At 45.1% G+C, this 27909-nt stretch overlaps 1 protein-coding gene across 1 annotated transcript in view; it reads right to left on the bottom strand.

Annotated features, from left to right (window-relative positions):
* Window positions 1-501: 501 nt before the first annotated feature.
* The window catches only part of LOC132581053 (ABC-type organic anion transporter ABCA8-like), a 135133-nt gene continuing 107725 nt past the window's right edge, over window positions 502-27909 (bottom strand). The window contains exons 29-37 of the mRNA XM_060252091.1: window positions 26041-26132; window positions 23657-23823; window positions 22310-22385; window positions 21102-21196; window positions 16170-16289; window positions 11557-11697; window positions 3486-3565; window positions 2894-2949; window positions 502-1361 (exon numbers count right to left, since the gene is read on the bottom strand). Of these exons, the coding sequence (XP_060108074.1) occupies window positions 1263-1361; window positions 2894-2949; window positions 3486-3565; window positions 11557-11697; window positions 16170-16289; window positions 21102-21196; window positions 22310-22385; window positions 23657-23823; window positions 26041-26132 (926 nt within the window). The 3' untranslated portion in view covers window positions 502-1262. The remainder of the gene's footprint in view (window positions 1362-2893; window positions 2950-3485; window positions 3566-11556; window positions 11698-16169; window positions 16290-21101; window positions 21197-22309; window positions 22386-23656; window positions 23824-26040; window positions 26133-27909) is intronic.

The following is a 27909-nucleotide window of genomic DNA, read 5'->3' as shown; positions in this document are numbered from 1 at the left end:
TTGGTGTTGATTCTTCCCAGGGGGACTTTCTTCACCTATTTGGTCCCAGATGTTAACTGGGTAAGTCTTTCCTCCTCTCTTCTTGGTCTATCAGTTTCATTGGTATTTTCCTGGATGTACCAGACCAAGAGTTTATTTTAGTCTTTTTTATTTTGTATTTCATATTTTATTATTTTATTCTTGCATGTAAACTACCTGGGAAATCACTGGCTTAGATTCTGTGAATCACTTCTAGTGATGGAAGGGATATCTGTCAGTAGAGTAGATTTTCTTTCCCTCACTGCTTCTGCTGCAGCCCAGAATGCTCCAGAAAAATGCTGTTCCTAAGAGATAGAGAACCCTGAGGGATGGGGGGGGGGGAGTCAAAGGTCTGTAGTGGGGGGGTGGGGGTGGGATTGGCTTAAATTTCACCCCTTCCTTTAATGGAATAATTATAATGGATCCATCTCATTGGTGCAAGAAAATGTATGCATCTTTTAAATCAAAACAAGTATGACAATGCTGACTTAACTTACAGCCTTTTAATTTCCAGAAATGGAAATTCAACTGTAACAAGAACTGTGTCCCTTGATGGAATCAGGTCTCAGATTCAGTGGGAGCTCACAGGAGCACAGCTCCTGAAGCTTTCTGAGAGTTACTGCTCCTCCTTCTGAGAGTTCCACCTCCTTGTCCATTGAATAGTAGGTGCAGCTGCATAACAATCCCTGGTTGAGCTCCACCACCTAATTTTCTACAAAACGACCCCTGGATGGAATGCCTTTCAAAGTAAAAGCCTGCGTCACTATGGCAGTTTTACACAAGTATGCAAATACAGAATTTTCAGACAAATATGTAAAAATCATAAAAAACTATATACCTTTAGTATTCCACCTAATTTATACAGTTCACACAAACCTTATTCAAATAGTATACTTTTTCTTTGTCCCTAGCTTTAATCTCCCTATCTTTACTATAGGTATTAATCACATGGGCACACAGAGAGATATGTAAACTTCAGGTTCTTGTGTTATGAGGACTCCCATCTTACAGGCATGCAACTCTACCATTTGAGTAAATACATAAGTACATCTAAAGAATCCAGTGGCAACCCTTTAAAATATTTATATAAACAATATGTAAAAAGGTTCTAACTGCAGGTATATGGTATTTTGTTTCAAATAGTTGCACATAACAAATGAGACAGAGACATTATATGCTGTTCCTTCTGCCTCACATCCTTAAGGGATCAGCAGAGTAAATGTTTGGACTAAGCCAACAGCAGTTTAGAAATCATCCTGCTGCAGTTGTTTCCATTCAAAAGCTGAATCCAGAGCCGCATCAAAACAATCTCGCTCTTGTTCTTTGCAGAGTTCAAGAAAAACCTGAAAAATACAAGAAAAACATAGTTTCTTCAGCTAAACACAGTGGCTGAAAGGAATCGCATGATTTTTATTAGTGGCTGAAAAAGCTAAGGGTCATTCTGATTTATTTGAATGTGTAAATAAAACAAAAATAAGTTTCAGTCATATTTGATCAGGACAAGAGTCAGTTTTTAATTATGTTCTCTAAATTTATCAGATGCCAGTCCTCTCAAGCTCATTTCCTTCAAATTTGGCAACTAACTAGTCCATATGAACACATGAAGTTGCCTTACACTGAACCAGACCATTGGTCCATACAAGTCAGTATTGTCTACTCAGCCTGGCAGCAGCTCTCCAGGGTATCAGGCTGAGATCTTTCACATCACCAACTGCCAGATCTTTTAATTGGAGATGCTGGTGATCGAACTTCGTTCTGCACCCCAAGCAGAAACTCTATTACTGAGTCACAGCTCCTGCCCTAATAGTCCACACAATCACGTTGGCAGCTTTAATTGGGTTGGAGCCAGTGATCCATCCATTTTTCCTTTGTTCCCCTCTTTAAACAGGGTAGCAGGAGAAGGCAGTGCAGAGCTATGCCTGCAGGGACCAATCAGCTCCCCTCAAGGACAACCAATCCCAGTTGGGCTGCTGCCGTCTCCAGTTTAAACCAAGCAGCAGGAGAAGGCAGCACAGAGCTGTGCCATTGGAGAGTTCTCAACTCCCCATCAACCCGCCTGATCTTGGACTGGCTTCTCTTGGTTTAAATCAGGCTGCAAGAGAAGCCAGCCAGAGCTGAGGCTCCCTGCTACCCTGGCTGATCCTTGGGCTGATTTCTACAGTCATTTTAAAGTGACTGCAGAAGTCTGTCTGACAGACAGCTGAGATGTGGGAGCAATCTGCTCTTACCTCTCACCTGTTGTCAGATCGATCCAAAATTCCTGAATACATACAGGATTTTTCAGGATTTTTAAAAGTTTTTCTAAAAACATCCAGATATATTCAGGTATTTTGGGGTATATTTTTGGCTCAGGGAGACCCAAATGCACAGCCTTAGTACTGGATGTGGAGATCCGGCACTACTTACAATGTGCACAGTTCTGTTTTGCACTTAGTTTTTGATCAAGAAGAGGATGCACACATAGAAGCTGGATTGCGATGAATGGGGGTAGCCTCTACCCAGGTTAATACTGATGCCACAGTAGCTCCGCCTTAAGGTTTCTGCCTTCCCCGGCTCAACTGATAGATTTTTCACCAGTTGCTGCACAGCCACAGTTTAACCCGCAGCTCCCTCCAATTTCTCCACATCTTCCTGATCTTGTTTTTTAGAGATCACGAAGATGTCGGGGGAAGGGGGGGTTGGAGGGAGCTGTGGGTCAAACTGCAGCCATGCAACAACTGGTGGGGGAATTGATCAGTTGAGCTGGGAAAAGCAGAAGCCTTAGGGCAGAGCAACTGCTGCTGCAGAATCTGTCTATATGTTTCTATTAGGGATACAACGCAGCTGTTTCCTATTATAAATACTGTCCTGTTATTGAATTTTTAAATCGTATTACCTGTTCCAAAGTGTTCAGAGAAAAGCTGTACTCCTCCAGATTGAATATTCTTTTTGCTATGTGGATATAAAGTTAGACAAATTATGTATTACTGCTAGTTGGACAACATTAGTTAAGGAGCAGGACTGCACCTTCCACCCACTCATCATGCATGTTATACTCATCTATAAACATAACATTTGAAGGGAATGTACACAGACAAAATGCAATGTACATAAGCCCAAACCACATGGCTGGTTTCTGCCATGCAATTCAGTCCTACTCCTACTAAAGTTTCCATCAGAAGAAAAAAAATCCCCCCGATCTTAAAATGCTGCCCTCTGGGGAACAGAGGACCACAAAGAATGACTTTAGGAAGATCTGTACAAGAAAGGGGGAAATGGCAAAAACTTCTGTTAGTGGAAAATTTAGCCTGGATCTAGCCATACTCTACTGTTCTTCAAAGCCCATGTATGAGCATCCAGAGAAGTGGGCACAAGGTAAGCTCGCTGAGTAGGTGTGGTGGGAATACATGATGGCTCTCACCCATCATTCATCAACAGAAAATAATGGTCAAGAAAAGATCATCCAGAATCAAGCTTCATACGTCTACCTTTCTCTAGCATGGAGAAGGATTTTGACAGGGGCAGTGCATCCTCCATTGGTATTTTGTAGACTAACAAAGTGGATATCCTAAGAGGGAGAAAATATATACCAATTAATACTGTTATAGACAACAATAAGTGGGCTACAAAGAACCTATGATATTTCTAACAGGTTTTTGTTTGTTTGCAAGGGGTTGCATAACAGACAATTCTATACCACACACAAATGTGTGTATGAAGGTCCCAAGGACTCTAGGTACTCTTTCAGCATAAATCACTTCTAGTCATAAACTGCTTTGTTATTTCCTAAGTAAAGAGAACCTGTCCTGTTTTAACATCTGATAGGACATGTACAGAGAACAAGACAGAGTATGTGTGTTTTACTGTAGAACAGTAGAGTGTCCGGAAGCAGCAGCTAGTTCAGAATGCTGCAGCTAGACTGATGTCTAGTTACTGAGATTCCAATATTAGTTATTACACTGGCTTCTGATCCACTCCCAAACCCCAAATCAAATGTTGGTTTTGACCTTTAGCACCCTTTATTGCTTGGCACAAGGGTATCCAAAGGACCATTTTCTCCTATACATTCCTTCTTGAGAACTAAGATCACAGGGAGAGGTCCTATTGACTGTCTCATTGACCAAACAAACATTGGGTGGGTACATGACCCAACCAAACATTGGGTGGGTACATGAGAAAGGACCTTTTCAATGACAGCATCCTGATAATGGAACATACTCTCCAGGGAACTGCACCTGGCCCCATCTCAATCTTTAGTAGGCAGCTGAAGGTGGTTTTATTCACAATGGCATTTGATTATTTTAGTTGTTCTGCCTGCTAGCAATTTAAAATTATTGACTTTAATGTATGTTTTTAATGTATTTTGTAGTGTTCGTATTGTAAAATGAGTACCCAGCTTGCTGGGGGGAAAGTATAGATGACTGGGGAAGGCAATGGCAAACCACCCTGTAAAAAGTCTGCCGTGAAAACATTGTGAAAGCAATGTCACCCCAGAGTCAAAAATGACTGGTGCTTGCACAGGGGACTACCATTACCATTTTATTGTAAGTCACCTTGAGTGCCTGTAAGGTAGAAAGGCAGCTAATACATGTTTTAAAGAAGAAGACTGAAGGCAAACAGAACGAGAATATAAAGCATAGTGATTTATAAGAAATTGCAGGGGGGCAGGATGAATTATTAGGAAATTCACCCCTGATCACATATTGCAACCAAGGTAAACTCTAGAGCTCGATGTGTAGTTTCCTGCTCATCTAGCATTGAACCTGGTTGGTAAAATGGAAGAGAGGAATATTAATACCTCTCCCTCCCAATGCTCAATGGGAGAAATGGAGTTGGAAAGAATGTGTGTCCCGTGGCATACATCCCCACCCTTCATTTCACACATGCCCATTTCAGGATACTATAGGCTACAAACAGGAGGGCCCGCAAGACTCAAGGATGGGGGAGAATCCCATCTCTCCCCCTGCCATTTTGACTTTAAGACCCACCACCCACTCCAGAGCCACTCCAAACCCAGAGTGGTTCCCAGTGTCCTCCACCACCAGAGCCAGTCCCAGAGGCTCTACTGGAGTCCTCTGCCAGCAGCTGGGCCTGGAGTAGTGCAATGTACTCAGTGACAAGACGTGTTGAAGGCAACATACTTTATTAGCTGGTACATCACAAGAGAGGGAAACGCGGGCCGGGTCCCGCTTTATATACAAAGCCCGGAACAACCCTCACACTGGCCAGGTCCAATCCTGGCCAATTAAACTTCCCGCCACAGATCTTAATTGGCAGAGTAGTTTCGCGTGCTACATCCAGTGACCAGGGACTTCCTCTGGTCACCTCTGTAGCGTTCGCTGTGTAGTACTTCCGGGTTGCATAGCAAGACACAACACTCCTCCCCCCCCTAGTTCAAGACACATAGTCCTTCAAGTAGGCCGGCGCCCTGCGTTCCCGGGTTGACCTCGGGGTTATTTGGGGCATTGGAGCAGCCGCCGTGGGGGGGTTTTCTTCTCGGGGACTTGACACCGGCGGATGGCTGTCCGACTCTAGTCACGGTTCTGAAACCGCCAGTCTGGATGGGTTGTGACCCCCGCTGGTTTGCTCTTATGCTCGCGTCGACGATAGGTGCCTGCGGGGCCGCTTCCAGGGGGTTTGTTGCTAGCTCTCCCCCGCTCGCCGCTTCCCCACTCGCTGTTGGCTCTTCCAGCAAGGTGCAGTGGCACAGCTGGTCTATATGCCTCCTTAGGATCTGACCCCCCTTGGACGAGACCTCATAGGAGCGGGACCCCATCACCCGAAGCACCCGGCCGGCAACCCACTCTGGGCCGCTTGCGAAATTCTTTGCATAGACCAAGTCCCCCGGAAAGAATCCCCGCGCTGCTTCCCTGACTTCGGGGGAACTGCGGACGTCGGTGCCCTGTCTGGATGTAGCTCTATCTGCTTATGGACGGACGGACGGCCTGCGCCCCAGAAAATCAGGACCTGGCATTACAGGCCGTGGCTGAGTGGCTCAGACTGAGCGGGCTGAGGCTAAATCCGGCGAAGACAGACTGAATCCGGCGAAGACAGACTGAGCGGGCTGAGGCTAAATCCAGCGAAGACAGAGGTCCTCTGCTTGGGTCGTCGGGGTTCGGGGGGGGGGAAATCCCCCTGCCAGTTTTTGACGGTGTGCCATTGATAGCGGCGGACAGAGTCAAGAGCCTGGGGGTACTATTGGAGCCTTCCTTAAAGATGGAGGCTCAAATAGCAGCCGCTGCCAAGTCCGCTTTTTTTCATCTTAGGCGGGCAAGGCAGTTGGCCCCCTTCCTGGAGCGTGACGATCTAACATCAGTGATCCATGCTACGGTCACCTCGAGGTTGGACTACTGCAATGCCCTCTACATGGGGCGGCCCTTGTGCCGAACCCGGAAGTTGCAGTTAGTGCAGAATGCTGCGGCCCGGCTGTTATTGGGGCTCCCAAGATGGGAGCACATTCGGCCAGGGCTCCGGGTTCTGCACTGGCTGCCAATAATATACCAAGTCCGGTACAAGGTGCTGGTTATCACCTTTAAAGCCCTTTATGGCCTAGGACCTGCCTACCTGAAGGACCGTCTCTCCCCACATGTTCCCCAGAGAGTGTTGAGATCGGGAACCCAAAATCTTCTCGTTATCCCCGGGCCAAAGGAAGCCCGCCTGCAATCTACCAAGGAAAGGGCTTTCTCTGTAATGGCCCCTTCCTGGTAAAACCAGCTGCCGAAAGAGGTGAGGGCCCTGCGGGACCTTGCTCAGTTCCGCAGGGCCTGTAAGACAACCCTCTTCCGGCTGGCCTATAACTAACCGACCTAGGAAACTAAGTGTAGCTCTATTAGACTTCTGCTTTGTTTTAATGTTTTTATATTTTAAATGTTTTTAATTGTGTAAATGCCTAAACTTAATATTGTTATGTCGGATTTCATGTGTTGTGAGCCGCCCTGAGCCACCTTGGTGGGAAGGGCGGGATACAAATCATAAATAAACTAAACTAAAACTAAACCTCCTGATCAATTTCCTCCCCATTAGTAGTTTGGCGGGGTTTGACCCGGTGACAGGGTTGGGAGTAATTCTGCTATGAAATAAGAAGGCTGCCAGGCGGTGGTCCCAGTCCCCCTGTACAATGCGACCCAGGGCCTCTTTGGTGGTGCGCACCATGTGGTCTGCCTGGCCGTCGATGGCCGGATGGAAGGGGGCGGACCAAATGTGCTGGATGGGTTACCTATTAACAAACTCCCGGAATTCCCGGGAGGTGAAAGCGGTCCCATTGTCCATGACCAGGGTATCGGGGATTCCGTGTGTGCAAAAGGCCCTTCGCAAGGCTCTGACCGCTGCTGCTGTGGAGGTGGAAGCTACGGGGATCACCTCTAACCACTTAGTATATGCATCGACCAGGATAAAGAATATTTGGCCCTGGTATGGCCTGCAAAATCTAAGTGGAGCCGGGACCACAGCCTCCGGTTGGACTCCCAGCGGTAAACGGGGGCGCTTGGCAGATCGGGCCGGGATTCCTGGCAGGGTTGGCACCTTCTCACCCACCCCTCTATCTTGTCGTCCATACCCGGCCACCATACATAACTGCGTGCCAGGGCTTTCATCCTCACTATCCCTGGGTGTGTTTAGTGTAAAGCTTCTAACACTTGCTTCCGCATTGGGGGGGGGGCACCACCCTGCTACCCCAGAATATGCACCCCTTGTATGTGGACAACTCATCTCTGCACGATGCGAACGCCCTGAATTCTGTGTCCAGTTTGCCCGTAGGCCACCCCCTTCCCACCCAGTCCAAAACTCGTGTGAATATACAGTCCTTGCCTGTGGCACGAGCCACCTCAGCGGCGTGGAGGGGCCACTCGGGCAAAGACTCCAGAAGCATCACATGGTGGGCAGGGGTGGGATCTGGGTCCGTCGAGGGAAGCGGCAGGCGGCTAAGGGCATCAGTGTGCCCCATGGCTTTGCCTGGGCGGTGCACCAGGGTGTATGTGTACGAGTTCAGAAACTGGTTCCACCTCAGGACACACTGTGACAAAATTTGTGGATTCTGACGGTCTGGGGCGAGGAGGCCCAGGAGTGGCTTATGGTCCGTGGCAATCGTGAAACGCCTACCATACAGGTAGTCGTTGAATTTGTGAATGCCCACCACAATTGCCAAAGCCTCCTTGTCGATCTGAGCGTAGTTGTGCTTTGCGGGGGTCAGGGTTCTCGAATAGTAGGCCACCGGAACCTCCCTCCCGTCCGGGAGTTGGTGCCCCAGAACAGTGCCCACTCCATAAGGGGAAGCATCACAAGCCAAAATCAGTGGCAGGGCCTCGTCGAAATGATGGAGCACCGCATTGGAAACAAGGATGTCTTTGACTGCCTGAAAGGTGGCGGCCTGCTGCTTTCCCCAAACCCACGGGGCTTGTTTATTGAGCAGCCTGTGGAGGGGTTCCACGATGGCTGCTTTGTGGGGCAAGAATGAATGATAAAAATTTAATAACCCCAAGAAACTTTGTAGCTCCACCTTGCACGTGGGGCGCGGGACGTGGACTATCGCCCTGGTCTTGTCCTCCGTCGGGTGAATTCCCACGGCGTCTACCGCAAAGCCCAAGAACTCCACCCTTGGCACCCCTAGTGAACATTTTTCCTTCTTTACTTTTAGACCCGCCACCTGGAAGCGGTGGAGTACCTCTCTCAGGTGGCTGCTGAACGCCTCCGCGTCCGGGGCTGCGATCAGAACGTCATCGAAAAATGGTTGCACTCCAGGAATCCCTTTGAGGAGAGAGTCCATTATGCTCTGAAAGATCCCCAGAGCTACACTAACCCCAAATTGCATCCGCCGTACCCTAAAAGCTCCCCTGTGGGTCACAATGGTCTGAGCTTCTGGTGTCTTGGCGTCTACCAGAAGTTACTGGTACGCTTGGGCCAGGTCTAGTTTCCCAAATATCTTAGAGCCTGCTAAGGCCGCCAGGACGTGGCTGACCACTAGAACGGGGTAGGGATTGTCCTGGAGCGCCTTATTTATAGTGCACTTGTAGTCAGCGCATATTCGCACATCCCCGTTCGGCTTCACTGGCGTGACTATGGGTGTTTCCCAGGCCGCATAGGACACTGGTTCTAGAACTCCCTGGGCCGTGAGTCGGTCCAGCTCCGCTTCTATTTTAGGTTTTAGAGTGAACGGAACTCGCCTGGCCTTCCATCTGATTGGTCTAACGAGGGGATCGAGGGGTAAGGTGATGGGCAGCCCTTTGTAACTCCCCAGGGACCCATCAAAAACTTCGGGGAATTCCTGGCACACGTTCTCGAAGTTGGTCATTTGTATCTGCTGCACCACCACTAATTGAATACCTAGCAGTCGAAAACAGGTTAGTCCCAGTAATGTGGTGAGCTGGCGCTTTACCACTAGAATGTCCAGTGGTCCCCTGAAGCTCTGTCTCTCTACCTGTACCGTGGCCCAACCCAAGATGTGTACGGGGTTTTTCTGAAAGTCCCGCAGTATAAAATCAGCCGGTCTCAATTGGAGCCGGCGACGGGGGCACAGTTTTCTTAGGGTCTCCTCCGAAATTATGGAGATGGAGGAGCCTGAGTCCACCTCCATTTGGTATGGAGTGCCCTCGATTATGACCGACAGTCTGACCTTGTCAGGGGCAGTGAGGGGCAAGTTCATTACCTGCAGGCTGGTCGATGCTGTCGTGTGAGCATCTGTCGAATCATGGTGAGCAGTCTGGTGTCTGCGATTGGCCTTAGCCCGACAAGCCCACGCTATGTGGCCCACCTTCCGCAGTTCCTGCAGTCCATGTTGCGATAGGGGCAGTCCCGTCTCTTGTGGGGGTTGCCACAGCTGGCACACTTGCTGTTGGCTGGTCTCTCTGTTGCTCGTTGCCGTGTGGGGGCTCTCGGGCCCATTCCTTGTTGGTGGCAGAGCTGGAATGCCTCTTCGTCCTCTGGGTCACCAGGCGCCATCTCTTCCTGGTGGACTGCTTCTCCTCTCAGGTTGTTGTATGCTTTGGTGGTTCTCTTGAACGTGGTTGCTTCGTTGAAAGCTTGTTGAAGGGTGAGCTCCTCCTTTGCGAAGAGCTTTTGCTGCAGTCTTTCATCTCGGAGGCCCCAGACAAATCGGCTTCCTCCCGCTTGTTGAAACCACAGTTCCCTGCAATCTGGCGGAGAGCGGCCAGGTATACGGCAGCCGTTTCTCCTGGCCCTTGATCTCTCTTGTGGAAGAGAAATTGGCGGGCGATGATGGAAGGCTGGGGCAAGAAATGCCCGGTGAGGAGTCTGACGATCTCCCCGTACGTTCTCTCGGTGAGCTTCGCGGGGGCCAAGAGACCTTTGGCAATCTTGAAGGTGGCCTCCCCGCAGACGCTCAGGAGTACATCTCTCATGCGGCTGTCGTCTGTAATCAGGTTTGCACATAGGTAGCATTTGACCCGCTCCGTGTAGGTCTCCCACCTCTCCGGGTTGGATTCAAACCACTCCAAAAGTCTGCAGCCAAGGCACCTGGGCCTGTAGCTGCTCTCTTGAATCCACTGCTATGGCAGCTGGGTCTGTAACTAGCATTTTCCACCATAGCAGCCAAGCCTGGAGTTGACACCAGTGGCTGCTGTCACAGCTAACTTAACTAGTCAGTGCATTGTGTACATTTTTTTTTTAATTTGGGGGAAATTTAAATCCTTTGATTTTTCTGCAAACCTAGGTAATACCCCAAGTATGCAGGAAAATGCATTTAGCATAATTGCTGTCTTGGTCCATGGATATAATTATCTGCAGATAAGGGCTACATGTTGCTATTTGATACCTAGATTAGGAGTTCTGGCCTTCAGAGTTTAAAGAGTCCTTAAATTAAGACCACAGAAATGCTGTTCCTCTAGTTTTAATTAATCCTTTAACTAAACTTCTTTAATTCTTAAAAAAGAATCAGAGTTCTGAAAAACTTGCACTAATTCTAGAGTGGCACTATCCCCTATTATAGACTGACCTAGTGTCTCTTATACTGGCTTCCTCTCCTTACCCCTTAACTTAGATACTGCCTTCAGTATTCTGTGGCATCTGGAAAGCAATAAGCACATTCCGTATTGGTTGAAACGTTTGTCTTTTTTAAAAAAAAAAATTACAAACAATTTTTTTTAATTTAAATATTTTATTAGTTTAGAAAAAATGGGGGAAAGTGGAAAGGAAAAGAAAAAGAAGCTATTACATAGCTGCATTATATAATACACATATAAAAGAGGAAAATACATCAATCTCATAAAAATATAGTTAAAAATAGTGACTGTAAGTACTAAAATACTTATAAGTCTTTAAAAAATCTTAAGAATATTCTGGGTACGTTATACTAAAAAGCTTCTTCCTACTAATGTAACATATAATCAGCGGAATTATAACAATGTATCAAACCATGTATAAAAAGGTTCCCGTTTTTCTGATAGTTCAGGTCAAACCCCAATATGCAGAATCACTTACCTTAAATTGTCTAATTTTACTTACGTAGTCATAGAACCATGAAGTTTACTATTTGAAGTAATTGCCCTATCTAAAATAATTCAAGAAATCTTGTAGCTGTAGAAAGCTGTAGAAAGACTTGGTAGTTACCTTTCCTGGCGAGCTGCATGTGGGAAGATCTTCAGAATTTCAGTATTCACAAGCTCACCTTCCTCTACTCCCTTTACTTTTATTTGCAGCAAATAATTTTTGCCAAATTTGCTTTTCAGATACTGAATAGAACCAAGGCACCTACAGAAAGGAGGAATCAATGTACAATGTATGGGCACAAAATGCAATGAATCATACTTTGTCTTACCTTGGAAACTACTGTGGGCTCTGACATGCCAGATTATTAAAAAAAATCTATTTTTTTAAATTTCTATTTGATAAATACAAGAGGGAACCTGCAAGGACTTGCAGGAGGCATGTATCTTTCCCGTCTCCCACTATTTCCTCTTTTTGTTCCATGAACACCTCCATAGCCTTTCTCCTTTCCCTGTTTCCTTCTCTCCTTCCAGGGTTGCCAACCTCTGGGTGGGGATGGAGGCCTCGTGGAATCACAACAGATCTCCCAATTACAGAGATCAGTTCTCTTTATGGTTGCCATATTGAGGTTGGGAAATCCCAAGAGATTTGGGGGTGCAGCCTTGGAAGGGTGAGGTTTGGGGAGGGAAGCAACTTCAACAATGTGTAATACATAAAGTCCACCCTCCAATGCAAACATTTTCACCAGGGGAACTCATTTCTGTCATCTGGAGAGCAGTCTTAATTCCAAGTGATCTCCATTCCCCACCTGGAAGCTGGCAACCCTAGTTCCACTGGAAAAAATGGCTGCTTTGGAGAGTGGAGTCCTTGGCATTATACCCCTTTGAGGTTCTTCCCCTCTTCAAATCCCCTCTCCCCAGGCTCCCCCCCCCAAAAAAATTTTTTTCTAGGAATTTCCAAACCGCTTTCCCTCCTCTTGGCAATCCCTATATTCGGATGTTGAACTCACTTGTTTCGAGGGCCAGATCTAGGGGAAAACATGAAATGGCTGGGCATTGTGAGCTTTTGTATTTAAGTTGCTTCATGTGCTGGTGAAGAACATGTGAAAGCACCATGACACAAATTGAGGGCTGTGTGTGTATCTACAAAACTATAATCTTCCCTGGAGAAATAACTACAACTCCTATGTGGCACTGCAAGAATAGACAGATAGCAATGTCAGTATAATGGTCATTATCAGCCTACTACCTAAGAAGCCTAGGTTCAAATTCCCCAGTCTACAAAGGAAATGTACTAGGTGAACTACGTCTGGACACACACTCTCAGCCTAATCCACTTCACAGGCTTGTTTTTATTCCTCATCTAAATAGTTCACATTGCTTTCCTACTGAGAAAGACTGGGTCATGAGGGCATGAATACAGTGAAAAAGAGGAGAGGAACCCAGTTGTACACAGGAGAGCCCTGGTATAACAAACCCAACACAAAACTCTCTCTCTCTTTCTCTCTCAAGGCAAAAAGCTCATACCTTGAATAAAACTTTGTTGATCCCTCCTATGCGATTGAGGGAACTGGACAAAGTAAGCTCTTTCTCTTTCCCTCCCCAGGGAATGAGGAGGAAAAGGAGCCTAAGCCAATTAGGGAGAAAAGAGGTTTTGCTCTGTAGCTCCTGTGCAATTAAGAGACCCTGGCAACACAAGCTGTGCTGCAGCAGGAAGCAAGAGAGAGGGAGAAGGAAGCAGATGACATCCAGTTGCTTGCAGGATGTTTAAGAGCCCTGTGTGGGTTGGAACTGTACTGCGGGCCACATGTTTGACACCCCTGCCCTATATCCCTGCCTCCTTTTCTCCTTATCATTCTTTTTACCAACCTTCCTTTTATTTGCCTCTCATCTTCAACTTTATTCTTTTATTCACTTCCTTTCTCCACAGTGAGGACCAAAGCAGCTAACAACAACCTTGTGAGGTAGGGTAGGCTGAAATTTTGTGACTGGTCCAAAATCACCCAATGAGCTTCACAGCAAGATGTGGGGTTCAAGCCTGGTTTTCCAGACCCTTCTCTGAAGCTCTAACTGCTATACTACACTGGTTTTCATACAATTTTAACCAGGCCTAGGGCGCCAGCCTCCAGGTAAAGTCTGAAGATCTGCTGTTATCACAACTGAACTCCAGATGGCAGACATCTGTTCCCCTGGATAAAATACTGCTTTGGAGGGTGGACTGTATGGTTTTATACTCGGCTGAGGCCTCTCTCCTCCCCAAACCCTGCCCTCCTCAGACTTCACCAAAAAATCACCAAGAATTTCCCAACTTGGAGCTGGAAACCCTAGGCAGCCCTGCAGATGAGTCCTTCCTCAAAAGCCAAAATAGGCCTTGAAAGCGCTCTGTCCCCCTGCCTGCTTTTGCTGACAAAATAATGCCTTGAATCCTGTGGCTGTCTACCAACTGTCACTGAGGACATCGATTTTTTTAAAAAGGCACATGCACTCCTTTTATCATTTTCAAATTTTTTAGGTTTCCCAGTGTACTTTTTTTTAGATTCCTCACTTTTCTGCAAACCTGGGGCCCTTTTCAGGTTTGTAGAAAGATATGTCTTGCCCAATTACAGCTCCAGATGTAAGTATTTACAGATTTAAGTATCCAAAGATACCCTGACTTGCTAGTAGAATATAAGATTCACTAAGTAGGAGTGTCAGTTAAAGAACTTTTAGGCTCTCATTGTTTATGCAACAATTTAACAACATTCAGAAATAAGCTCCAAGTAAAGACAGGAGTTAATGGGGGTGGTTTATTTGCAAATCGTTAACTTTCTCAAAAACATTTAATCAAATGATGAGGCAATAATGGTTGACTATCAAGTTTAAAATGAAAGGCAGAAGCCATTGCCTATTTAACTCCTAATGAAGAGACATCTTGATTAGATTACTGGAGATCACAGAAACACAGAGCTGGAAGGGACTTCATGTGATCTGGACACTATTGGACACTATACTTCTGTTGAACATCACATTTGCCTTTTTAGTGACTATATCGCACTGCTGACTCATGTTCAGTGTATGGCTCACTAAGACCTCTAGATCCTTTTTGCACAAACTACTGCCAAGACAAGTCTCCCCTATCTTATAATTATACATTTGAATTTTCCTACTTAAATGCAGAAGTTTACATTTATCCCCATTAAAATTCATTTTATTTGTTTTAGCCCAGCTTTCCAACCTGTCAATATTATCCTGTATCCTGACTTTGTCTTCCACTGTATTTGCTATCCCTCCCAATTTAGTATCATCTTCAAATTTAATAATTATTCCCTCTATTCCTTCATTCAAATCATTAAATAAGATACTAAACAAAAGAGGTCCCAGGACAGATCCTTAAGGTACTCCACTTGTCACTCCTTTCCAAGAGAACGAGGAACCATTAACAAGCATCTTTTGGCTGTGATCTGTCAACCAGTTACAGATCCTGCATAGCACTAATAGGATCCAAACCACATTTTACCAACTTGTCAACAAGAATAGTAATTTTAATTTAATTTTTTCAATTTATACCCTGCCCTATCCCACAAGTGGGCTCAGGGCAGCTTACAACATTAAAACAACATTAAATGAACCACATCAAACTAAATAGTATCATAAGTACAAAAAATGTCACATGAAATCAAAAGACAATAATCCACACAATTGGCAACAAACCAGACAACAGCATATAGGCTGGAAGCTTTCAGCAAAAACTTGATGTAGAACCATCAAAAGCCTTACTCAAATCAAGATAAACTATGTCTATAGTATTCCCCTGACCCAGCAAGGCAGTAACTTTTTTGAAAAAAGAGATAAAGTTAGACATGACTTGTTCTTGAAAAACCCATGATGGCTCTCAGTAATCACAGCCACTTGTGATGTAGGATCTAATCCAGTGCTGTGGGCACAGAGGCTGTAAGAAGAAGAAGATATTGGATTTATATCCCGCCCTCCACTCCGAAGAGTCTCAGAGCAGCTCACAATCTCCTTTACCTTCCTCCCCCACAACAGACACCCTATGAGGTGGGTGGGGCTGGAGAGGGCTCTCACAGCAGCTGCCCTTTCAAGGACAACCTCTGTCAAAGCTATGGCTGACCCAAGGCCATGCCAGCAGGTGCAAGTGGAGGAGTGGGGAATCAAACCCAGTTCTCCCAGATAAGAGTCTGCACACTTAACCACTACACCAAACTGGCTGTAAGTGTGTCAAAACAAAACTATTGTGCAAACAAAGGAAGAAAGTCTTTCTATTCTATATGGTAGGAATGGTGAATGAAAAACTTCCAAGAATATGAGGGTAATATTAGAGTAACCATACACATAGTTTGATCTGTGTCTGTTCTGCTGAATGCATCTGCCCACATATTATCCAACCTAGGCATCTGCATGGCTGTACCGAAATCTCTGAAAGTTAATGAAATCCACAAGCCTTGAGCTATTTCAGAGACAGTCAGAGATGTGGTTCCACTAGGTTTACCTCCTCCTGGTTGGCAAATTCCTGAAGATTTGGGGTGGAATATGTCTCTGTAGTCTGGCAATCAATTGTAAGTCCAGGAGATCTCCAAAATTGGTCTATTATGGACCCTGTACAACTCCAAACCACTTTGCCTCTGAGAAATAGGAGGAACAAACTAAAGACCTGTGAAGATTCATTCACCCCTCGACAGTTTATTATTTGCTCCTTGTCATCTTATTCCAGAAAATAAGATGCATGGTGAAACCTACCTGAGCAGTCCAGACACCATGATAGCTACTCGATCACACATAGCCTCAGCTTCTTCCATATTGTGAGTTGTCAAAATGGCTCCTTGGTCTTTTCCCTTTAGTAAAGCACGAATTACTTTCCTGCAAGAACATACAATTTACTATGTAGTAGCAAATGCAATGGCCTGTTCCTACTAACTTGTTTTAAACCTATTTGATTCAGGATGCAGCACAAACTGCAGATGTAAGAAGAATTGAGCACTTCTTGTCCCAGAGGAGTGCCCATCAGGAAAAGGCACCCCAGAAACAACCACAGCAAAACAGATAGCAGACAGAGATGTTCCTGTGGGGAGAGACTGAAAGATGTCAAAGAATCCAAGATGTTTGGGGTACTGCCTGGGGAGGACAAAGTTTAGAGAGGGGAGGGAGCTCAGCAAGGATGTAGTATTGTAGATTCTGCCCTCCAAAGCTGTCATTTGCTCTAGGGGAACTGATCTGTGTAGTAGGGCAGCCAGCTCTGGGTAGGGAAATTCCTGGTGATTTATAGATGGGGCCTGGGAAGGGGAGGAAGCTCTGCAGAGCTGTGATGATGTGCAGTTCACCCTTCAAGGAGGCCATTTTCTCCAGGGGAACTGATCTCCATAGTCTGGAGATTAGCTTTAATCCAGAAAATCTCCCCCCACCCCAAGGTTGGTAACCCTACCTGTATCTCTTTCTCATGGAAGTGAGCCTGTAGAGTGGGGGTTGCCAAACTGTGACTCCAGAGCCACAGAGCTCTTTCACACATATTATGTGGCTCTTGAAGCCCCCACTGCCTCATTGGCTGGTTTGGAGAAGGCATTTGTTTCTTTAAATCTCTTCTCCAAACTAAGCCAGCTGGTGGCTTGGAGAATGCATTTAAAGTTAAAGTTGCTTTTTTCCACCTTTCCCTCCCTCCTCCCCTATCTATTTTCCTCCCTCCCTCCCATTTGGTTCTAATTGAGGAAGCTAGAGAACATTTGCCACAATATTTCACTTTCAAGAAAAATTTCAGGAAGCAAATAATTCTAATTATCTAGTAGTTCAGTTTATTATAATCAAAGATCAGGTAAAAGTGAAATAAATAAATAAATAAATAAGATGTTGTGCCAGCATCTCCAGGTTGTTTTTATACTTGTCTGATGCTCTCTCTCTGTATGTGTAATAATATATAATTGCATAGTGAATTTGTGCGGTCACCGTCTCGAGAGCTGGTGGACCAGAGTGAGTTCAGCTGTGTTAATGCCTTGCAGCTCTCAAACATCCATCATTTATTCTATGTGACTGTTACACAATTTTCGACACCCCTGCTGTAGAGTATATATTTGAACCATCAAGGTTGTGTTCAAAGGCCCTGCTTTTGATGTCCTCACCTTCTGCGATCAGGCAGGTGGCAACCCAAGAGAGAGTCTTTTCAGTCATGGCATGAAAACTATGGAAATCTTTCCCAGGGATATTAATTTGCCCACTTCTATCATTGTCTTCTTCCAGCAAGTAAAGACTTTTTCATTCCAACTGGCATTCACTTAAGGATCACTTTTTCCTGCTCTATCTTTTAATTACTGTTTCTTGTGCTTTTACATATGTAGGCTGAAAAAGCAGGAGGAATTCCAGCCACCCAGCTCCTTTCAGACAGCTTAGGAGGCACAGCGTGGGGGGAGAGATTTTCATAGCCAAGGCTGGAAAGGCAGGACGTACCCCAGCCATCCAGTGCCTCTACAACAGCCCAGGAGGTGTGACAGGGGAGAAATCTCCATACTGCCTTTCCAGCCCTAGCTGGAAAGCAGGGCCAGCTCTAAGGCTTTTGCCACTAGAGGCAGTCCTCCATGCCATGCCCCCCCTCCAGCTCCCTTTACTTTTGGGGTTTTTTGCACACGCTATGTGCACATGCGCCATGATGACATCACTAAAAGGGGGACTAGAGAGTGCTGCCGCTTTCCCCCTGCACTACACTCTTTGGAGGCTTTCTTGGAAGCCTCCAAAGAGTGTAGTTTTTAAAAGGCGCCCGGCTGCTTTTGGGTTGAAAGTGGCCAAGTGGTGCCTTCATGGAAAGGCGCTGCTCGGCCGCTTTCAACCCGAAGGCAGCTGGCCGCCTTTAAAACCATGTTTTTTGGAAAGTGCGGTGTTTTAAAGGCGCCTGGCTGCTTTTGGATTGAAAGCGGCCAAGGGGTGCCTTTCCATGAAGGCGCCACTCGGCCGCTTTCAACCCGAAAGGGGACGGCCACCTTTAAAACACCACGCTCTTCAGAGAACACAGTGTTTTAAAGGCGCCTGGCTGCTTTTGGGTTGAAAGCGGCTGAGCAGCGCCTTCATGGAAGAGTGCCCCTGGGCTGCTTTCAACCTGAAAGTGGCTGGGCGCCGCTGAGAAACTATGCTCTTGTAGGGGAGTAAGGGGGCATCTTGTAGTGCCCCCAGGCGGAGTAGCAACTGAGGCCGCCGCCTACTCCTACGCGCCAGCCCTGCTGGAAAGGCAGGACAAACCTGTCACCCAGCTCGTCTCAGAAAGAAAGTGCGAGGAGAATCTTCATGTTTTTTCCAGCCAAGGCTGGAAAAGCAGGAGGAAAGCCCAGCCCGCAGGGGCCTCTTCAACAATCTGAGAGAGCTTCTGGAACTGCGTTCTGATGACCTCTGCCCCCAACTGAGGCCTGGTTTTCATATCTTCTACAATAGGAATACAGTTTTAATTTTAAGAGTTATGTTACAGAACTAGTTTTAGACATATTGCTGCCCAAGATTAAATATTTAAATACTAGCTGCCACCCAAATATCCATGTTGGCTCCCTCATGCGCTGTACCTGATAACATGGTCTTTACTTCTGAGTTCCTATAGTCAATCCTCATTTCCCCACAACATTTCTTGTCTCACAATGAGCTCTGGCCACAAAGTTTTGTTTCTCTATTATGGTCAACTGTGCCTCAGTTACACATAGGTCTTTTCCATCATCCTCTGTAGTCTTGTCATACCATTGTAGCTATCCTTTGCCTAACTAGTTCTGATACTACAAACACAATAGCTGATTCTGATACCTTCCACCATCTAGTTCTGAAATCTTCCTTCATCTTCAGTAGTTTCTGAACAACAGAAGCAAGATCACCCTATTTTGTGCTGGAGATTAAAGTCACTTAATGATAGGGGAGTCTTTTTAGGCTACATAGTAAATGTATTTGAGTATCTGAATTAGTATCTAAACAACACTGAACAATTCTAATTATTTAGTGTTAGTGGTGTATTTAGTGGAGCATTTAGTGTTAATGGTGTGGTATGCACTATAGGTGCTATGCACCGGGGCCAAATTAACAATTAGACCAAGTAGGCACTGGCCTATGGGCCCCCATGCCTTTAGGGGCCCTGGGCCAGCTCCCCCACCCCCATTTTCCCCTTGCTTGCAGCCCTCCAGCCTGCATGCGCAGCCAGCAACTGAGCCACTTTTTGCCCGACTTGCCTGGTGCGGCTGCTGCTGGCATCATCATCAAGTTTGCCTCTCACTGCCTCTCTCCCACAGCTTTGTCAAAGGAGCTTTTGAGAAGGTGCCTGCAGGCTTCAGTGGGGGCCGCAGGTGGCAGGGTGGGCATTCCAACTATAAGATAATCTGCAAGTGGGCCTCAGAGATTTCGACTGCCTAGGGGCCTCCACAGGGTTCAATCCGGCACTGTACACCCATGCAGGCACATATGCAGCCAATGAGCCTTGTACCTACTAGTTATCCCTGCCCCAAAGGACATCCACTTAGCCTCAACCAGTGCCAGGACTTTTGCTATTTTTTTTATTTAGTTTATATCCCACCCTTCCTCCATAGCGGCTCAGGGCGGCTCACGACACAAAAGTTCTAACATAGGATTAAGTTTTAAAATACATCAATTTACAACATTTAAACAATAAACCAGTAAAAACAGTAAAACAGTAAAACAAAGCCATTTACCGAAGTACCATACTACAGCCTTCTATTTGAAATTTTCAAGTACCGATCAGTTGTATGCCAACCGGAAGAGGACTGTCTTACAGGCCCTGCGGAGCTGCCCAAGGTCCCGCAGGGCCCTCACCTCTTCTGGTAGCTGGTTCCACCAGCAAGGGGCTGTGATTGAAAAGACCCTGTTTCTGGTCAACTTAAGTCGGGCCTCCTTTGGCCCGGGGATTGCAAGCAGGTTTTGAGAACTGGATCTCAGCACTCTCTGGGGAACATATGGGTAGAGATGGTCTCTGAGGTAGGCAGGTCCTAGGCCATATAGGGCTTTAAAGGTAATAACCAGCACCTTGTACCAAACTTGGTATATTATTGGCAGCCAGTGCAGTCCCCAGAGCCCCAGCTGGATGTGCTCCCATCTAGGAAGCCCTAATAGCAGCCGGGCAGCGGCATTCTGCACTAGCTGCAACTTCTGGGTTCGGCACAGGGGCAGCCCCATGTAGAGGGCATTACAGTAGTCCAACCTCGAGGTGACAGTTGCGTGGATCACCGTTGCCAGATCGTCATGCTCCAGGAAAGGGGCCAACTGCCTCGCCCGCCTAAGATGAAAGAATGCGGACTTATCACCCCTGCCTCATGGAACACGTTCCCACTTGAGATCAGGGCACTGTGGAGTTGCAATTCCACAGGGCCTATAAAATGGAGCTGTTCCATGAGGCTTTCTAGGGGGTGGGCAAATGGGTGGTTATAGCTGGCCTCCCTGCTGTAACCACCCATTTGCCTATGTGGAGCACTGATGTTATAGATCTTATCTGGCTCCATCTTATTTACTCCAGTTGTGGAGCTATACAATGACAATTATTTCTGCTTTTAACTGTTTTAATCTGTGTTATTGTGTTTATAATTATATGATGACTGGTTTTTTATTTGTTGTTACCTGCCCTGAGTCCACTCACAGAGAGACCAGGATAGAACATGAAATGATAAATAAATAAATAAAAATAAATTTACAAAGCCAAATCTAAATACTCACCACACCTGACGTTTTCCTCTGGGATCCATTCCTGTAGTTGGTTCATCTAATAGCATCACAGTTGGATTACCCAGCACACTTAGAGCAAAGCATAACTAAAATGGAATAAAATAGATTTTATCTTTCAGCAGGAGATAGCATAATCCTGAACAGACTGTATCTTCAGTGACAGCCCAGATGGAGAGGCCCCAGAAATGGGTGAGAACAAGCTGAAACACACCAATCTTAACAAAGATTGGTTAATCTTAACAAAGATTGGTTACACATTCCCAGCCTAATCTAACTCATGGGATTGTTGTGAAGATAAAGGAGAGGAGTGTAGTATCCTCTGGGGTCCGGCATGTAGGATTAAGTTTACAAATCTAGTTACTATACAATGCAGGAAACTCCTGCAACTTCAGCAACAGGCTTCTTTAATGCTTTGCACATAGGGTTGCGAAGTCCATTTAAAGAAATATCTGGAGACTTTGGGGGTGGAGTCATGTTGTGACAAACATAATTGAACTCCAAAAGGGAGTTCTGGCCATCATATGTCAAGGAATCGCACACCTTTTAAATGCCTTCCTTCCATTGGAAATAATGAAGGATAGGGGCACCTTCTTTTGGGGCTCATAGAATTGGATCCCCTAGCCAATATTTTTTAAACTTGGAGGGTATTTTGGAGAGAGGCACTGGATGACATGCTGAAAATTTGGTGTCTCTATATAAAAAAAACAGCCCCCAGCAGAGCCCCAGATACCCATGGATCAATTTTCCATTATACCCTATGGTATAATGGTCTCCACAGGGAATAATAGTGTCCAGCAGACATTTCCCTCCCCCACCCTGCTTTCTGATGACCCTGAAGTGGGGGTAGGACCTCCAAACTGGGGGATCCCCTGCCCCCACCTGAGGATTGGCAGCCCTATTTACACACATTTGAAGCTTCAACCGCACAGAGAGAGGACTAGAATTTTGAGGCCCCTCCCATACACACTTTGATGGGGAGAATGGAAACTAGTTTGTGAGGGCTAATGTACATGCACACATACTGATATGTACATCACAAGTGAAAGCTGCTTTGGGTTCTCACTGGGGAGAAAGACATATTAGAACTAAAGTAAATAAAAAATAATAAATACAAGGCATGAATGGTAGTAATATTAGCGTAATTCAAGAGCAGTTCACATTAAGTATTGACCCATGAGTTCAACATTAATGAAACATACTTTCCTGCTTAATCCAGCAGCTAGTGTCTTGCTCGCCTTTTTCAAATGCTCTTGAAGTTCAAGAGCTTGTGCAATTCTGAAAAAAAAGAACAACATATGGTTTATTCAACTAAAACTGATCTCTTTCACATGAGAATGAAAAAAAATACAGCATTCCAAAAACATAACATATAGTTTTGCCCTAATTCTTTCCTCCTATGCAGGACCAGTTAGCTTGTTCCCCTTTCCAAGGCAGCATCGTCCATACTTTCAATAACTACTACTACTACTACTATTATTATTATTATTATTATTAAGTTGCAACTGACATGGCAACCTCATCGTTCTCAAGGCAAGAACAGAAGTGGTTTGCCACTGCCTGACTCTGTGTAGCAACTCTATTCCATTAGTCAGGGCTTTTGTTGTAGAAAAGGCCCTGCAGGGACTCATTGCCTATTAGGCCACACCCCTGATGCCAAGGCAGCTGGAACTGTGTTCCTGTCCGTTCCTGCTCAAAAAAACCCCTACCATTTGTCATTTAAACATGAGTTCTCAGTGGCTGTTCAGGACCTCTGGATAGAATGAACCGTAATAGAAAAGAAAGAAATATTTTTAAAAAATCAGAAATGCTTCATTAAGCTTGGTCGCAAACTCCAAAGAGGTAATCCTGTTAGTCAGTTGCCACAGAAATAAAAAAGATATCTTACGGCATCTTAAAAATGAACACATTTATTGTAGCACAGCTTTTCACAGACTAGAGCCCACTTTCATCAAATGCTTGAAATATATCCTTAGTTGGCTATGGTTATACATGCTTACGCACAAAAAAGTCAATAGTGATGTCAAAATGGGCATGAAATGCAAGAGGGCAGGCATATTTCACTGTAAAATGTGTTCAGTATGAGCATAAAGATAATCATGATAACTACAGTTCATTATCCTTAGTATTGCTAAACTAACGCTTTAATGTATGAGAAATGCCTTGCTCAGTTAATGCTATGCTACTGATAAATTCTAATTCATAAACCTTATGCTGGCATATCCCTTTCAACTGAAGAATTTTGTTGAAGAATTATGACTTTGATGTCAGCAACAGACTGCCTTGGGAGAATGAAAAATCCTCCCACTGTTTTCTAAATTTTCCTATTTTATGTTAGATTACAATCCAAATGGAAAAGGCATTATGGCTAATGTTCAAATATGTAAGAACATCTATTGATTGTCTCTCCCACTTCCTGAAATGTCAAAATTCACAATAACTGGTTTTCCTAACCTAGCAAATTTGGAAAAGGGAAATAAGAGATTTCATTCGCAGTATCCCATAACACTCTCATGAATTATCTAAGCAGGACCTTTCACTCCTCATACCTATGGATAGCAGCTGCAGCATCATCTTTCCTTATCCCTTTCACAGCAGCATAAATCTCCAGATGTTCTTTCATGGACAGGTTGGACCAAAGGGCATTCTCCTGAGGACAGTAGCCAAGAAACCCTGTTGCATGTGATATAACTGCACTGTCCTTTTTTATCAGCACCTGTTCAAAATACTTGGGGTTATGATCTTCTTTAAACTTGTTCACCATAAATGCAACTGTTAAAATTTCAAAGACTGCACAGGGGACATATGTAATAAACCAAATATAGGACAAATAATTGGGGAAATCTGTAGCAGCACTATGAAGTCCTAGCAAAATGGGGAGGCCTAGGCTAACACCATTGCAATGTACAAGGTAGCAATCAGTATCCCAACCACTAAAGTAAAGAGTTATTGTGCAGGTGAATTTCACAACAAGCATTATGAAATTCTGAACTCTGCTGATAAAATAATCTATGTTGATTAAATCTTACTATATGACTGCTTTTCTATTTATTTAATTCATTTTGGTTGGATAGGGACTGACAAGTATTATATTTGTTTGTTTATTTTATTAGGCTTATATCCTGCCCTGTCCTAAAAATGGGCTCAGGGTGACTTACAACAATAAAATATAAATAAATAAATAACATGTAATAAGAATCAGATTTAAAAACAATCAGAGCAATCAGGACAAGATGGCGGCAAACAGTACAATAACTCCAGAGCAAAACAGTACAATAACTCCAGAGCAATCCATAAAGCCTCACTGCAAGGTATTAATCAGATAATATATTTTTGTGGGCAGGGGTGCCAAGATGAATTGAACATCCACTGCATCAGCCAAAGGCCTGGCAAAACAGCTCCATTTTACAAGTCCAAGAAATATCTGGGGACTTTGGGGGTGGAGCCAGGAGACATCGGGGTGGAGCCAGGAGCAAGGGTGTGACAAGCATAATTGAACTCCAAGGGAGTTCTGGCTATCACATTTAAAGGGACAGCACACCTTTTTAAATGCCTTCCTTCCATAGGAAATGATGAAGGATAGGGGCACCTTCTTTTGGGGCTCATAGAATTGGACCCCCTGGTCCAATCTTTTTGAAACTTGGGAGGTATTTTGGGGAGAGGCACTAGATGCTATACTGAAAGTTTGGTGCCTCTACCTCAAAATTCAGCCCCCGATACCCATGGGTCAATTCCCCATTATTCCCTACGGGAATCATTCTCCATAGGGAATAATGGAATGCCCAGTAGACATCTCACTCTCTCACACACACACACTTACTGGGTCTGGTTCCTCCACAATGACATCTGAAAAGAGCAGGGGCCACGCTGCTCGCTCTCACACACACACACTCTCTCTTACTTGTTCGGAAACGATAGCAAAACAAACGGAGGGATTGAACTGCTGACCCTTCCCCATGAAGTACTTCCTGCTTCCTGCTCAACTTTAAAGGCACTCAACACGCACACATTTCGAAACAGACCTGTTTTCAGGTTTCTAAAGCTGCCCGAGATCTAGAGGTGCATGGTGGTTGTGAAAGTGGGACTTCCCCTGCCGGCCAGCTGGCTGGGGGTGGGAGGGAAACCTGTAAAACTGGGGCATCCCCCACTGGGACCTGGGGACTGAGAAGCCTACAAGGCTTTCCGGGGCATATATGGGGAGAGACAGTCTTATAGGTATTCTGGTCCCAGGTCAAATAGGGCTTTAAAGGTCAGTCAGATCCTGTACTCAGTTGACAGCCAATGCAGTTGGCATAGCACTGGCTGAATGTGTGCCCGCACAGACATCGCTGTCAGCAGGTGCACTGCTGCAATCTGTACTAGCTGCAGTTTCCAGGTCAGGTTCAAGGGCAGCCCTGCGTAGAGCAAATTACAGTTATCTGCCCTGGAAGTTGCATGGATCACTGTTGCTAAATCCTGGGAGGTGAGATAGGGAACCAGTTGCCTGACCAGCCGCAGATGATAAAAGTCCAACCTGATGACCTGGGCTTTCATCAAAAGAGAGACATCCAGGATCACCCCAGGGCTCTTTACACTTGGTGCTCAGGTCAGTGATGCCCCACCAAGCATTGAGAGCTGGATTCCCATCCTCAAACCCCATGACTCAGGTACAGAAACATCATCTTCATTGGCTTTAATCTCAGCTGGGTCTGCTGCATGGCCCCTAATAGCCTGTCTGTTATCTAAACCTTTTGGAAAGAGCCATTATCTAAGAAGTATGGGGGGAAATGGAAGGATGAGAAGAAAGGCTATAGATTGAGAGTGAATCTAGAGCTAACAGAGGTTAAAATGTATTTGGGGTGCTAGGCAAATGTATGCTGTGATGTTTGACAGAGACTGAAGAGTAAATAATATGAATATTACTTTCATTTGTATTATAAGAAGCCAACAGTACCTGTCCAGCAGTTAGTTCTGTGTCTCCTGTTATCATACTAATTGTTGTACTTTTACCAGCCCCATTGGGACCCAGTAGCCCCCAAACTTCTCCTAAAACAAACATACATACATTTTTAAAGTAAGAACTGTGGTACACTAAATCCAAGCATACCTGCATAAGTACAAAAGAAAAGGATTAAAACAGTGCTGGCAATATTTGTAACAGGTACAGGGGTTGCCAAGTCCAATTCAAGAAATATCTGGGGACTTTGGGGGTGGAGCCAGGAGAAATTGGGGCAGAGCCAAAAACAAGGGTGTGACAAGCATAATTGAACTCCAAGGGAGTTCTGGCTATCACATTTAAAGGGACAGCACACCTTTTTAAATGCCTTCCTTCCATAGGAAATAATGAAGGATAGGGGCACCTTTTTTTGCGGCTCATAGAATTGGACCCCCTGGTCCAATCGTTTGGAAACTTGGGAGGAACTTTGGGGAGAGGCACTAGATACTATATGGAAAATTTGGTGCCTCTATTTCAAAAAACAGCTCTCGCAGAGCCCCTGAAACCTCCAGATCAATTCCCTATTATACCCTATGAGAATCGATCTCCACATAGGGAATAATTAAGTACTCAGTAGACATTTCCCTCCCTCCCCCCCCCCCTTTCTGGTGACTCTGAAGCAAGGGATTGGCCTCTCTACTCACGAGTTGCTGCCAACTTCTTCAAAGTAACACAGACACACCATCCCAAGAGGAAGCCTTTCAATAGAAGACTGAAGCTTCCGGAGGTGGAAAGGCACATGGTCCTCTGGGGGCAGGGCTTCCCCCCACTGGCCAGCTGACTGGGGGTGGGAAGGAGCCTGGGAAAGCGGAAGAACCACCGCTGGGACCTGGGGATTGGCAAGCCTAAACAGATATCGTATTCTGAGGATTAAATCAGATGCTTCAGTGATTCTATTCTTGAAATTCCTTTGCAGTAAATCAGCATTTCAGCCTCCCAGAACATTCAATGGGTGACCTCAAAGTAGCTGTTTTACTACAAAGGAACTTCAAGAACTGAATAGAAAGAGAAATTGCTGAATTACAAATTATTACAACACCTGGAACAAACACCTCTCCAGGGCTCAACAGGGACATTTTTTAAAAAAAATCTCACTACATATAATAAACTCATTCAGTCCTTATATCTGTATTCCCACCAAGAAAGACTATACATCCTCTTATTTTAGTGTATTTCTTATTTGAAATAGCAGAATACTGATTGTAATTGTGATGCAATGAATCAGAAAGGTATTTTGGAATGCACTTTTCTGGTCTGGAAACAGAGGAGATAACACCAACACCACAGTTAAGAAAAAGATACTATCAGTTACCTCCACACTTGAGAAGGGACATGACAACAGGGTCATATAATCACTCTGAAGGTTCTTTATACTCTGAGACACTGAAACATTGGCCTGTTTTCTCCTGGAATTGAATCTAATCTAATCAATTTCTCCTGGAATTGAATCTAATCTAATCAATTTCTCCTGGAATTGAATCTAAATTATAATAACCTTATAAACTCAGTTTGCTATTTCTGTTTGCATCTGTTGAAACATTTCATTACATTGTATACTTGTATGCTAATTTGCTGTTCAACCTCTGCCAGGCTAGGCAAGGTTGAACAGCAAATATGGCTAGGCAAGTTGGATTCCATACTGTTTGACAAATGTGCATGCGCGTGAAAGCTCACAGCCTGAATAAAACTTCCTTGGTCTTAAAGGTGCTATTGACAAAGTTAGTCACATTGCTTCTGACCAACACAGCTACTCACTTGGATCTACCTATGAGATGATGGTATTGCTTCTATTGCATCTTGCCTTAGTAAGGTTTCCACTTCAAGCAG

This window comes from Heteronotia binoei, chromosome 13 (assembly GCF_032191835.1).
Source record: "Heteronotia binoei isolate CCM8104 ecotype False Entrance Well chromosome 13, APGP_CSIRO_Hbin_v1, whole genome shotgun sequence".
Taxonomy (NCBI): domain Eukaryota; kingdom Metazoa; phylum Chordata; class Lepidosauria; order Squamata; family Gekkonidae; genus Heteronotia; species Heteronotia binoei.
The sequence above is the reverse complement of the archived record's forward strand: the minus strand, read 5'-3'. Positions and strand labels throughout refer to the sequence as shown.